The 14,323-nt window shown below is 37.4% G+C and overlaps 1 protein-coding gene across 11 annotated transcripts in view; it reads right to left on the reverse strand.

The window, feature by feature from the left end:
• Positions 1–14,323, reverse strand: part of DGUOK (deoxyguanosine kinase) — a 35,899-nt gene that overhangs the window by 12,116 nt on the left and 9,460 nt on the right. For 8 of the 11 annotated variants that reach the window (XR_003794944.1, XR_003794946.1, XR_003794945.1 and 5 more), the window contains exon 2: positions 11,570–11,682. The exons of the other annotated variants lie outside the window; for them this stretch is intronic. Coding sequence is in view for 3 of the 8 variants with exons in the window: in XM_029232315.1 (XP_029088148.1) it covers positions 11,570–11,682 (113 nt within the window). In the remaining 5 variants the exon portion in view is untranslated. The remainder of the gene's footprint in view (positions 1–11,569; positions 11,683–14,323) is intronic. 11 annotated transcript variants of the gene reach the window in all.

Genomic DNA, 14,323 nt, shown 5'->3' on the forward strand with positions numbered 1-14,323 from the left:
AGATGGAAATGGGGATTAAGAAGAAAGTATTTCAGGTAGAGACAAAAATACATGGGGTGGGGGGAAAGGTTAGACAACCACAAGTGGTCCAGTTTGGCTAAATATCACCCCCGGATTCCAAAGAGGGGTCCTATGCTTTGGAAGCCTTCAGCAGAGTATGTGTGTAGAGCAGAGTGGATCACAAAACAACTTCCCTGCTTTCAATTCTGCAACCCACAAACACAAACCAGCCTCACAAATGGCCCCTGGCTGAGAGCTGGAGGTTGAAGCAGGAGGACAAATTTGAATCTACTCGAGTCTCTGGTGGTGTCACCAGAGACTGGAGGGAGCCCACGGTTACAGCATAGCTCTGAGACTGCAGGGAAGCCTGCTGAGTGGAGTAGGGCACTGCGATGGCAGATGCACTAGGTTGACTGGGGCGGGGATTCTACCAGCAGGCTTTGGGTTACCAAAGGGAGCCTGTTCCAGAATAAAAAACTGTACAGAGGCCTACACAATTTCTAAAGAACCTATTTCAGCTACAGAACATATGCAAATATCCCTTCAAACATATAAACAATAGAGGGACAATCATTGGATACAAAAATATCCAGCAATTCAAAAGGAGTGGACCCATCCGTGTGTTCAGGACAAGCAGCCTCTCAGGAGACAGAGCTATTGCCACAAACAGGAGAAAACAAAAAAATCTCAATGGGACTCGAGACTGCCACGTTGATAAGAACAGGCTATCATAAAAGAGGAACAACTGACTTTCCTGGCAGTCCAGTGGTTAAGACTCTGCACTTCCACTGCAGGGGGCATGGGTTTGATCCCTGGTCGGGGAACTAAGATCCCACATGCAGCGTGGCGTGGTCAGAAAACAAACAAAACGGAGCAATATGAAAAGAACATTCTTAGAGGAGAAAAACGCAATTGCCAAAACAAAACTCCCAATGAAGATAGTAACCAGCACACTGTAAACTGCAGTAAACCTAACTAGTGAATATCATACAGAATATCAACTCAAGAAATTTCCCCTAAACTAAGAGAAAAAAAGCAGAAAATTATGAAAGAAATAAAAAGAAATACAGTTTAGGAGATCCAATATACATTGTTATACAGTGGTAGGGTATTTTTTGTTTTTTCTTTCTTTTCTCTGGAAAGATACATCAAGATGTAATGTCACTTGTGTCCTACCCGACAGCAGTGAATACAATTTTGTATCAAACAACTTTTCAAACAAAGGCTAAAATGATGTGCAACTTCACAGTACCCATATCTCAGACAAAGCTACCTAACCAAAGCAAACGATTTTCCTTCTCATGAGATAAAATTCCAATATAGAATGGTGAAATGCCACCCCCAATAAAAAAAGAGATCAGCAGAGGAAGACCACTACTCATAAGGTCTCCTTCTCATCAAATTTCACCATCACTGAGAATCACTGTCTAGTAGAAACATGACATATCTCTAGGTATTTTAGAACAGAAAGGAAGTTTAAAACCATGCTACAACTAGGAGTTATAGTCAGGGGGAACTGATCAGATGAAAAAGAAGCCAAAATCAAAGAAAAAAATTGAAGAAAATCTCTGAAGATGTGAGACTTTCCACCAGAGAAATTCACTAAGTACCAGAAAGGATTTAATATAGATTTACATATACAGCTTTCACACACACACACACACCCAGACCTAACCTAGCAAGATGTCAGCAATTCATGAAAGCAAAACAAAACAAAAACTTAAGGAGGGGGGAAAACATTAATTACTTATTAAAAAAAAAAAGATCAGAACCATATAACACTTCCCTACAACAGAAACTAAAGACATTTTAAGACAAGCAATCACTCAGAAATTATACCAACCACATTCTGAAAAAAAAAATCCTCTAAAATATATTTCAACCAATTGGAAAATGAATCAAAATAAAGAATTAAGAAATGGGAAGAAGTAATAAGAAGACAGTGGTCAGTGAACGACCAGTAGAACAGTTAAGTATAAAGTAATTATTATGAATGTGGTGAAGAAGTTTACTGCCAATTTCTATAGTTAAAAGAGAAACTTCAGGGAATTTCCTGGTGGCCCAGTGGACTTGGTAGGACTTGGTACTTTCACTGCTGGTATCCAGGTTCAATCCCTGGTCGGGAAACTAAGATCCCACAAGCCTTGTGGCGTGGCCAGAAAAAAAAAAAAAAAAAAGAGAGAGAGAGAGATAAATTTCACTACGTAAAAACATTCTGGATCTATAAAACTATAGATTTCTATACCTGGGGGATGGAGTCTGGAGAAGAAAGTAGTAAAAAAAAAGTAGTAAAATTTATTTTTTTCTTTCATAGAGACCCCATTAACATTGATAAATAGGTTTAAACATTTATATATATATATTTTATTGAAGTATAGTTGTTTTACAATGTTATATTAGTTTCAGGTGTACAGCATAGTGATTCTGTATTTTTGCAATTTATACTCCATTATAGTTTATTACAAGATAATGGCTATAATTCTCTGTGCTGTACAGTATACCCTTGTTGCCTCATCTATTTTATACATGGTAGTTTATACCTGTTAATCCTACATCCCTAATTTGTTCCTCCCACTTCCCTCTCTCCTTTGGTAACCACAAGTTTGTTTTCTATATCTGTGAGTCTTAAACATGTATATTTTTAATTTAAACGTTTCCACTAGTAGAGTAAAAATAGTAAAATTTCCATACGAATGAAGGGGAGATAAATGAAAGAAATATTCAAATACAGCAAAAAGGAAAAAAAGGAGATGAAAGCACAAAATAAGGTGGCAGGAATAAATTAAACATAATCATGATAAAAGAGAAAAATTCCCAGGAAAGGCAAACCCTAAGACTGGGTAAAAGCTAAAAATCCTGTTCATAAGTGAAACGCCTAAAACAAGATGACATACATTAGCTGAAAGTAGAGGGGCAGCAAAATCCACCAGGTAGATGCAAATAAAACGAATGCAGATGTGGCAAAGCTGTATTAAGAAAAAAAAAAGCACTGGGACTTCCCTGGTGGTCCAGTGGTTAAGACTCCACGTTCCCAATGCAGGGGGCCCGGGTTCGATCCCTGGTCATGGAACTAGATCCCGCATGCCACCGATAAGAGCCCACATGCCAAATAAATTAATTTAATTTTTTAAAAAAGTATTAAATTCTACAAGACTAGTAAAGCAATAAAGACTCCACAAAAAAGTCATGAACCTTTTTACATGGAATAATAAAGCACTGAAATACAAAAATATAAAGTCAATTAAAAATACAAGGAGAAATAGACAAAACACAATAAAAGAACAAAACTTTAGTACACTTCTCTCAGAATTTAATAAAAACAGTAGACTCTCAAAATAAGAACTTGGAGGATAAGACTCTTAATCATTATTTTTTTCCACATATCTGAAACTGGGATACATCTTATAATGCTTACTAAACGTAATAGACATTTTAATTATTCCTTAGAAGTGTCACTAAAAGATAATGTCTTATAATCAATGACATCTTGGAATTTATAAAATATGTCACATCAAACTACATATACCTTACAGATAATACATATTCTTCTTAAAAGTCCAAGGCACACTTATCAAAATTGAGCATACATAGTCAATGAAGAAAATCTCAGTAAGTTTCCTCAGTGAGAAACTGTATAAGCCACATTGATCATAACAAAATAAACTCAGAATTAACAAAATAATAAACATACAAAATCTACTCAGAATATGTAAAACACTACAAATAAATCTTAGGCAAAAAATAAATTAAAACTACAATTACAAACTCTTTAGAAATTTCAGTTAAATTCTCATATGTCAAAATCTAGAAGACAGGGCCAAAGCTTATCCCATGAAAAAAATTTCCTGTTGCAAATGCTTTTATTATTAAGGCAGAAAAAAGGGAAAAATACACAAATTAATCATTCACACTAAAGAGCTTTAAAAATGCAAAGAAATTCTGAGAAATAAATAAATTTAAAAGCAAAAATTAATGAATTAGAATGCAAGCCCCAATAGAATTAAAAATTAAAATCCATTAATTGGGTCTTTTAAAAAAGGACAAATAAATAGACAATCATCTATCAAACCTATTCCTCCCAAAATATTCACACAGATAAGCAACATCAGACAAAAGATACAAAACCTCTTGATACAGAAGAATTTAAAGTATCAAAGAATATATGTAATAATTTTACATTATTAAATTTGAAAATCTCAATAAAAGGGCAATTTTCTAGAAAACAAAATTATCAAAACTGATTAAAAACCCTGAATAATAACTGAGGAAGAAACACTAGTCTAATAACTATTCCCCCCAAACAGCACTGAATCCATGTAATTTTAAAACTGATTTCTGTCATACCTTCAAGGAATAGATAATTTCTATGCTAAAAATAATACAAAGCTTCCAATTCACTTTCATAACCCTGATGGTAAAACCTGTCAAAAACTGCACACATAAATATAATACCAATTAAATTTATTAATACACACAAAATTCCAAACATATTAGCAAATTAATGCAACAGTACACCATGACCAAAAGGGTTTATTCTAGGAATGTGAGGATGACATCATTATCCAACCTATGACTAAAACTAAAAGGAAGAAAGAAAAATCCCACGGTTAACTCACTAGATGCTAAAAAAGGCTTTTGATGAAAACTCAACATCTGTTACTGATGAAAACAGTTAATATCCTAGTAATAGAAGTACCTCCTCCACATGGTCTATTGAAATGAATGACAAGCACAGATCTTAACAATGATACATTAGAGGTACTTTCGCTAAACACAGAAAACATAAAAGTGACTACCATCACTGCTATTATTCAATATTGTTCTGGAACTTCTATCCAACAAAAGAAAACAGAAATGAGGTTTGGATATTGGAAAACTCTTACAACTGATTAGAATTTAGAGAAAACTATTATTTTCTAAAACCTCAAGCAAATAAAGCAAAAAAAAAATTAATGTGAGAATTAAGTCACACAAGACATACAACAATCAACTGCTTTTCTTTCAAATAGCAATAACCAGTTTGAAACAGATGAAGGGAAAACAGATCCCAGTCACAATAACAACAAAATATATAACCACTCAGGAATAAACTAAACAAGACTATTACTGGGGATTCAGATAAAAACTTGGGGAAAATCAGACTCCTGTAACTTTTAAAGTCACACAAAGAATAAAACCTTAAAAGCAAGAGAAAGAAAAACAAGTGCCTGTTTTTATAATCTTGGGCTGTAAGAGGTCTTTTTAAACTTTCACGTCAAAGGCAGTAACTAAGAAGAAAACAATAGACTTGACCACATAAAAACTTAAAAGTATTATATTGCAAAATACATCATACAGAAAAGGAAAGAAAAAATGACAAACTGGTGAGAGTATCGACAATATATGACAGAGTTAAGATATATTTTTTAACATCTTTATTGGAGGATAATTGCTTTACAATGGTGTGTTAGTTTCTGCTTTATAACAAAGTTATACATATACATATATCCCCATATCTCTTCCCTCTTGCGTCTCCCTCCCTCCCTCCCACCCTCCCTATCCCACCCCTCTAGGTGGTCACAAAGCACAGAGCTGATCTCCCTGTGTTATGCGGCTGCTTCCCACTAGCTATTTTACATTTGGTAGTGTATATATGTCCATGACACTCTCTCACTTTGTCCCAGCTTACTCTTCCCCCCTCCCCATATCCTCAAGTCCATTCTCTAGTAGGTCTGCGTCTTTATTCTCGTCTTGCTCCTAGGTTCTTCATGACCTTTTTTTTTTAGATTCCATATATATGTGTTAGCATACGGTATTTGTTTTTCTGTTTCTGACTTACTCCACTCTGTATGACAGACTCTAGGTCCATCCACCTCACTACAAATAACTCAATTTCATTTCTTTTTATGGCTGAGTAAAAACTGTATATGTATATATGTGCCACATCTTCTTTATCCATTCATCCAATGATGGGCACTTAGGTTGCTTCCATGTCCTGGCTATTGTAAATAAAGCTGCAATGAATATTGTGGTACATGACTCTTTTTGAATTTTGGTTTTCTCAGGGTATATGCCCAGTAGTGGGATGGCTGGGTCGTATGGTAGTTCTATTTTTAGTTTTTTAAGGAACCTCCAGACTGTTCTCCATAGTGGCTGTATCAATTTACATTCCCACCAACAGTGCAAGAGGGTTCCCTTTTCTCTACACCCTCTCCAGCAATTTATTGTTTGTAGATTTTTTGATGATACCCATTCTGACTGGTGTGAGATGATATCTCATTGTAGTTTTGATTTGCCTTTCTCTAATGATTAATGATGTTGAGCATTCTTTCATGTGTTTGGTGGCAATCTGTATATCTTCTTTGGAGAAATGTCTATTTAGGTCTTCTGCCCATTTTTGGATTGGGTTGTTTTTTATTTTGATATTGAGCTGCACGAGCTGCTTGTAAATTTTGGAGATTAGTCCTTTGTCAGTTGCTTTATTTGCAAATATTTTCTCCCATTCTGAGGGTTGTCTTTTGGTCTTGTTTATGGTTTCCTTTGCTGTGCAAAAGCTTTGAAGTTTCATTAGGTCCCATTTGTTTATTTTTGTTTTTATTTCTATTTCTCTAGGAGGTGGGTCAAAAAGGATCTTGCTGTAATTTATGTCATAGAGTGTTCTGCCTATGTTTTCCTCTAAGGGGTTGATAGTGTCTGGCCTTACATTTAGGTCTTTAATACATTTTGAGTTTATTTTTGTGTATAGTGTTAGGGAGTGTTCTAATTTCATACTTTTACATGTACCTGTCCAGTTTTCCCAGCACCTCTTATTGAAGAGGCTGTCTTTTCTCCATTGTATATTCTTGCCTCCTTTATCAAAGATAAGGTGCACGGGTTAATCTCGGGGCTTTCTATCCTGTTCCATTGATTTATATTTGTTTTTGTGCCAGTACCATACTGTCTTGATTACTGTAGCTTTGTAGTATAGCCTGAAGTCAGGGAGCCTGATTCCTCCAGGTCCGCTTTTATTTCTCAAGATTGCTTTGGCTATTCGGGGTCTTTTGTGTTTCCATACAAATTGTGAAATTTTTTGTTCTAGTTCTGTGAAAAATGCCATTGGTAGTTTGATAGGGAATACACTGAATCTGTAGATTGCTTTGGGTAGTACAGTAATTTTCACAATGTTGATTCTTCCAGTCCAAGACCATGGTATATCTCTCCATCTATTTGTATCATCTTTAATTTCTTTCATCAGTGTCTTATAATTTTCTGCATATAGGTCTTTTGTCTCCTTAGGTAGGTTTATTCCTAGATATTTTATTCTTTTTGTTGCAGTGGTAAATGGAAGTGCTTTCTTTCACTTTCAGATTTTTCATCATTGGTGTATAGGAATGCAAGAGATTTCTGTGCATTAATTTTCTATCCTGCTACTTTACCAAATTCATTGATTAGCTCTAGTAGTTTTCTGGTAGCATCTTTAGGATCCTCTATGTATAGTATCATGTCTCCTGCAAACAATGACAGCTTTACTTCTTCTTTTCCCATTTGGATTCCTTTTATTTCTTTTTCTTCCCTGATTGCTGTGGCTAAAACTTCCAAAACTATGTTGAATAAGAGTGGTGAGAGTGGGCAAACTTGTCTTGTTCCTGATCTTAGTGGAAATGGTTTCAGTTTTTCACCACTGAGGATGAGGTTGGCTGTGGGTTTGTCATATATGGCCTTTATTATGTTGAGGAAAGTTCCCTCTATGCCTACTTTCTGCAGGGTTTTTATCATGAGTGGGTGTTGAATTTTGTCAAAAGCTTTCTCTGCATCTATTGAGATGATCATACGGTTTTTCTCCTTCAATTTGTTAATAATGGTGTATCACATTGATTGATTTGCATATATTGAAGAATCCTTGCATTCCTGGGATAAACCCCACTTGATCATGGTGTATGATCTTTTTAATGTGCTGTTGGATTCTGTTTGCTAGTATTTTGTTGAGGATTTTTGCATCTATGTTCATCAGTGATATTGGCCTGTAGTTTTCTTTCTTTGTGACATCCTTGTCTGGTTTTGGTATCAGGGTGTTGGTGGCCTTGTAGAATGAGTTTGGGAGTGTTCCTCCCTCTGCTATATTTTGGAAGAGTTTGAGAAGGATAGGTGTTAGCTCTTCTCTAAATGTTTGATAGAATTCGCCTGTGAAGCCATCTGGTCCTGGGTTTTTGTTTGTTGGAAGATTTTTAATCAGTTTTAATTTCAGTGCTTGTGATTGGTCTGTTCATATTTTCTATTTCTTCCTGGTTCAGTCTCAGCAGGTTGTGCATTTCTAAGAATTTGTCCATTTCTTCCAGGTTGTCCATTTTATTGGCATAGAGTTGCTTGTAGTAATCTCTCATGATCCTTTGTATTTCTGCAGTGTCAGTTTTTCCTTTTCCTTTTTCATTTCTAATTCTATTGATTTGAGTCTTCTCCCTTTTTTTCTTGATGAGTCTGGCTAATGGTTTATCGATTTTGTTTATCTTCTCAAAGAACCAGCTTTTAGTTTGATTGATCTTTGCTATCGTTTCCTTCATTTCTTTTTCATTTATTTCTCATCTGATCTTTATGATTCCTTTCCTTCTGCTAACTTTGGGGTTTTTTTGTTCTTCTTTCTCTAATTGCTTTAGGTGTAAGGTTAGGTTGTTTATTTGAGATGTTTCTTGTTTCTTAAGGTAGGATTGTATTGCTATAAACTTCCCTCTTAGAACTGCTTTTGCTGCATCCCACAGGTTTTGGGTTGTTGTGTTTTCGTTGTTGTCTGTTTCTACGTATTTTTTAACTTCCTCTTTGATTTCTTCAGTGATCTCTTGGTTATTAAGTAGTGTATTGTTTAGCCTCCATGTGTTTTTTTTCTTTTCGGTACGCGGGCCTCTCACTGTTGTGGCCTCTCCCGTTGCAGAGCACAGGCTCCAGATGCGCAGGCTCAGCGGCCATTGCTCATGGGCCCAGCCGCTCCACGGCACATGGGATCCTCCCGGACTGGGGCAAGAACCCGCGTCCCCTGCATCGCCAGGCAGACTCTCAACCACTGCGCCACCAGGGAAGCCCGTGTTTGTATTTTTTATAGATTTTTTCCTGTAATTGATGTCTATGATATTTAACATACGAGTTCTTATGAAGCCATTACAAAAACCTGCAGATCTCAATAGAGGAAAAAAAAAAAAAGCAAGAGGTTTGAATAGGCAATTCACTAAAGAATACTAATAAAGGCCAATAAACATTAAAAAGTTCAATTCACTGGTAATCAAAGAAATGTAAAATAAAATAACACACCATTCATTTTCTTGCCTCTCAAATCAGAAAGGATAAAAAAAAATAACACCCAGTGTTGCTGAAAATATGAGAAAAATAGTACAACTTTTCTGAAGGAAAATTTTATAAAATATAACAAAAGTCTCAACAAAACATGTTGTTTTTCGACATCAAATTCCAGTTCTAGATTACCCTCAAAATTAGCTATTAAAAAGAAAAAAGATATAGCTACAAAAATATTCATCATTGTGACATTGTTTATTATAGGGAGAAATTAGAAAACTAAGTATTCAAAATAAAAGACTGAATAACTAAATGATAGCACACCATATTATGCAGTATACAGCAACCATTAAAGTGACATTACCTTGTAAAGGTAAAAGGAAGAAGACCTTGGATATCAAGTGACACGCAAGTGACAATCACAATTTTTGTTTTAAAAGAGGAAATGTATGTATGTTCTATACATTTATATAAGTGTATGTAAATATATACATTTTCTCCTTTGTAGATAGAAACCTAAAAGGACAAAAATGTTAACTGTTTTACCACTGGATAATGGGATTATGGGAGTATTAGTTATCTAAGTTTTGACAAAATTTAGTGGTTTAAACAAAAAACATTCATTAAATCCATTTCTGTTGGAAAGGAATTTGGGACACAGCTTAGCTGGGTGGTTCTGCCTCAAGGTTTTCCATGAGATTTCAGTCACGACATTGGCTGAGGCTACGGTCATCTGATGACCTGACTGGGGATTGAAGGATCTGCTTGCAAGACTCACTCACAAGGCTGCTGGCAGGAGGACTCAGCTCCTTGCTGCATGGGCCTCTTCACAGACAGGTATGCTGCATTATATGGCAGCTGGCAACACCAGAGCCAAATGATCAAAACAGAACAAAATGGAAGATACAATGTCTTTTATGACCTACCATAAAAAGTCACACACTGTTAAACCTGCTACACTGTATTCATTAGAAGCAAGTCACTAAGTCCAGGTCACACTCAAGGGGAGAATTAAGGTCCACTTCTTGAAGGAAAGAGTATCAAACCATTTGTGGATATATTTTTAAATCCCCAAAACAGGTGACCTGTGGCATACTCAGAAAAAGATAATTTATTTTCTAAATGGAAAAGTTAATTCACAAATACACACACGCATGCACACATATACACATACACATATGGAGACAGTTTAAAAAACAAATATCCTCAATAAGTATTTTATTTGTCTGCCAAAAAAGGTAACACAATCCTAAGTTGGAATAACACATAAATGGCACCCAGAACAAGTTCTATGATATTCTATACCATTTAGACTACATCCAGAATGTCCTGTTCAGCTCTGAGTACCACTCTTACTAAAATCTAGGTGGAAAACTAACAAACTGGAGCACATCTCCTAGACAAAGTTACTTCAGCATGAGAAATAGTCTGGAGGAAAATGGTATTTGGTTTCAAAGAGAGAAGACTTGAGGGGGAGAAAAAGCAGGCAAATCATTGCCTTAGAAACGTACAAAGGGTTGCCATATGGAAAAGTTAAAAGACTTAACAGGCAGAATTTGAACCAATAAGTCAGAGTCACAGGTATGCAAAGTGGCTCATACAAGAACTTTCTAACAATAGGTTGTAAAAACAAGAGTGAAGCACTCAGTGAATGTTCCCAGGGCTGCAGGAGTCTGTGGAGACTAAGGCATGGTGCTGCTACTCCCTCAGCTACCTCTAGTGTTCACGCTCAAATTGGTTCTTCCCTACTCACACTGATGTGGCTGGTGGTTTGGTGCTCTCCCAAAGCAACATACCTGACACTAGGGCTTAAGCCACGAGACATACATGGAATGTACAGTGCTTGGGATAGCATTGTACATAGTATGCACTTTATATAAACGTTAGCTATTATTTCTGCATTGACTCAAAATGTGACAAGATGCTCTCTAAGGTCCCTTTCAATTTCTAAGACTTCATCAATTAAGTTAAAATCATTATAATTAACTACTAATCCTTATGGTCAGTTTCAGTAATATACTTAAAGGTAGGAATGACAAAATTAACCTTCAAAGCCAGGATGGCTGCACATGCTTTGGGAAACCACAAAGAACAGAGACAGTCACTTATATAGACATGTAAAAACCACGAAAATCAAAACTAAACATATTCAAACAAGTCATATCCTCTCCGGTGTACATGGTCGCTTTAGGCAATGAAGGTGCTGATATTTTAAAAAGGAGATTCAAACTGGACTACTTCACCTACTCAGAGCAAATTAGATTATTACAATTAGTTTATTCACCTATGCTCACCTATGCCTGCCAACGACCCACCACAACTGAAAACTTACGTTTTGGGTGCCAGCAGCCTGGACATTCTGCCATGTTGCTACAGGTTCTGTAGCTACGTGCCACTCTGGGTAAGTTTTCGTGAGTAACTTCACAAAGGTGGATTTTCCCACAGCTGCAATGCAAACAGCATGTATTGGGATGCATCTCAAATCAGGGTTGCAGGAGGCGGCTGCTATTAAACTCTGTCACAAATGCCCAACTCAAGGGAACAAGTACCAGTTTTTCCAATTTCAAAACTCAGCAGCCACGTCACTGTCAGACTAACCAGTCACCATAATGAATGCAGGCAACAGGGAGGAAAAATACCCTTAAGATCTGATTTGTAATTTTAATGTCCCAACCTCTCAGAGGAAAAGAGTATTTAGTAACTGTTAAAAATGGAATAGACTCTCAAAAGTAGATGAAATCAGCTACATGTGTTGTAAAGCTTGAATCGCACAGTCCTATTTATTCGGTGACAGTATAAAAATTACAAGCTTTTCAAGATAGAAAATGAAGACAATGACCCTCATTCATTCAACAAATCTAACCAATATTCAGGGAGTGCTATTATGTGCTCAGACTGTCCGGCACTGGAGGTACAATGATAAACAAAACACAGGATGGATTTTTGCCCTCACAGAGCTTGTACGAGAGACAGATACCAAATAAACACATGAGTAACTAATAACAAATTGTATTAAGTGCTAGGAAAGAAAAATGCAGGATGGCTCTAATGTAGCTCAGGAGATCAAGGAAGGTTCCTCTGAAAAATGTTACCTGAGGTGAGACCTGAAAGACAAGGACTGGTCAGGCCAAGAGTGGGGGAAAGGTTGGGAAAAGAGGAAAACGGCGTACAAGAAGACAGAAGAGGAATCTGTGGCCCTGAAGTGACAGTGTGGTCAAACGAGGGAGAAGAATGGCTCAAAATGAGTGTGGAGAGGCTGGTAGGCAGGCCAGGGCCAGGTCACATGGGGCCCTGTACCATAGTAAAAAGTTTGAATTCTATTCTAAGGGCAATGGGATATCAGTGATGATGGGTTTTAAGCAGGGAAATGACCATGTCATTTTTAAAAGACCATCTCATTTTTAAAAGACCACTCCACCTGCTGTTGCACTGATGTAGAATTAGGCAGACCAGTTAGAAGATAACAGTAGCTTCAACCAAGGAGAGAGCAGAAGAGGTAGAAAGCAGTGATTGCTTTGAGAAATATTTTGGAGATGAAATTAACCTAGTACCACAACATTCAAGTTCTCTTTTCCCATTTACACCAACATCTAGCCCATACCTTCCTGAATTCCAGACTCACTATCTAAGAGCCCTCCAGACATTTCCACTTGGATGTCCTAGAAACAACTCAAAGTCAATATATTCCGTAAATGAACCCATCATCTTCCCCACCAAACTGAGCTTTCTCCCATGTCCCAACCGCAGGGTAAGACAGCACTCTCCACTCAGTCAGGACTTCTTCCTTCTCTGCCAAACCTCAAGTGGCCACCAACTGCTTTTGAACCTGCCTTCTAAAATTTCCACATCTGTCCTTTTCTCTCTATTCCCACCTCCTGCTCAAGACCAGGCTTTCATTTCTTGCCTCTCCAACTCTGGCCTTGCCCTCTTCAATCCATCATTCATACTGCAGCCACACTGAACACAAAGTAACACTGCTTAAAATCCTCTGGCAGCTCCCTATTGCCTTCACAACAAAATTCAAACTCTTTAGCATGGCCTATAAAACACATCAAAATCTGGCCCCTGCATAGACCTCTCTGCCTCATTTCCCTTCAGGCATCCTGAGCTCCCACTGGACCAAACTCTTTGCAACTCTAACCATGCCATGCTGTCTGCTGCAAATGTGACTTTGCATATGCTTTCTCCTCACCTGGCCAACTCCTACTCAATCTTCAGATTCTGCTCAGATACACCTCCTGTGTGAAGGCTTTCAGGACCCTGATGCCTGTAAGTTGGATTAGCTCCTTTGTGCTTGGCCTGGCAATCTGGGTAAGACTCCATCACTGCCATTGTAATTCTGTTTCTCTAAGTAGAAGATGGGGTTCCTTCAGGGCAGGAACCAAAGCCCAGACTAATGACCTAGCTGAATGAATAAAACAAGTAATACATTATTAATTCCACTTCCCTACGAAACCCACATTTGTTAAAAATCAAAACATGAACGATAACAATGTGCTTGGAGCTCAATCTCCCCTACGAGAGGTGATCTTTCTCAAGTGAGTTCTACCCTTAGGAGGAACCCAAATGGAAGGAAGAGAAGGAAGGGGGAGGCACCCTTCCAGTCAATTCTATCAGCCACTCATAGTTACTGATCAGGAGCAAAGAGACATCTCAGCAGAAGAGCCCACACATCCAATATCTGACATTTATTACACACCACTCCAACTCCTCTCTGAACACACAGGGTAAAGAACAAACACATAAATCTGTACATCTTGTACAGTCACACTCATCTCTCAGTCCCACCTCCACCCAACTCCTGTGTGCCTTTGCACATGTGCTCAGCCTCTGCTCCTCCCACACTTCAGTGAACAAATGCCTTTCCCTGCTCTGCTCAGCCTGTGTCTAAATCCCTTCCCCCACTAAGCATAAGGCCCACCTCTTCCGCGAAGTTCAGGACATCTCCAGCTCACACCAAATTCCTACCACACTGGGCAGCTGAATCAAACAAGCAATATTTATTAACTGCCTCTGATACATTTAGCATTTAATTGTTTTGATTGTTTCATGAGCCTCAATTTTGGTTTCCTAACAGGATCTGAAT

This window comes from Monodon monoceros, unplaced genomic scaffold (assembly GCF_005190385.1).
Source record: "Monodon monoceros isolate NGI ecotype Baffin Bay Population unplaced genomic scaffold, NGI_Narwhal_1 Super_Scaffold_19, whole genome shotgun sequence".
Classification (NCBI taxonomy): domain Eukaryota; kingdom Metazoa; phylum Chordata; class Mammalia; order Artiodactyla; family Monodontidae; genus Monodon; species Monodon monoceros.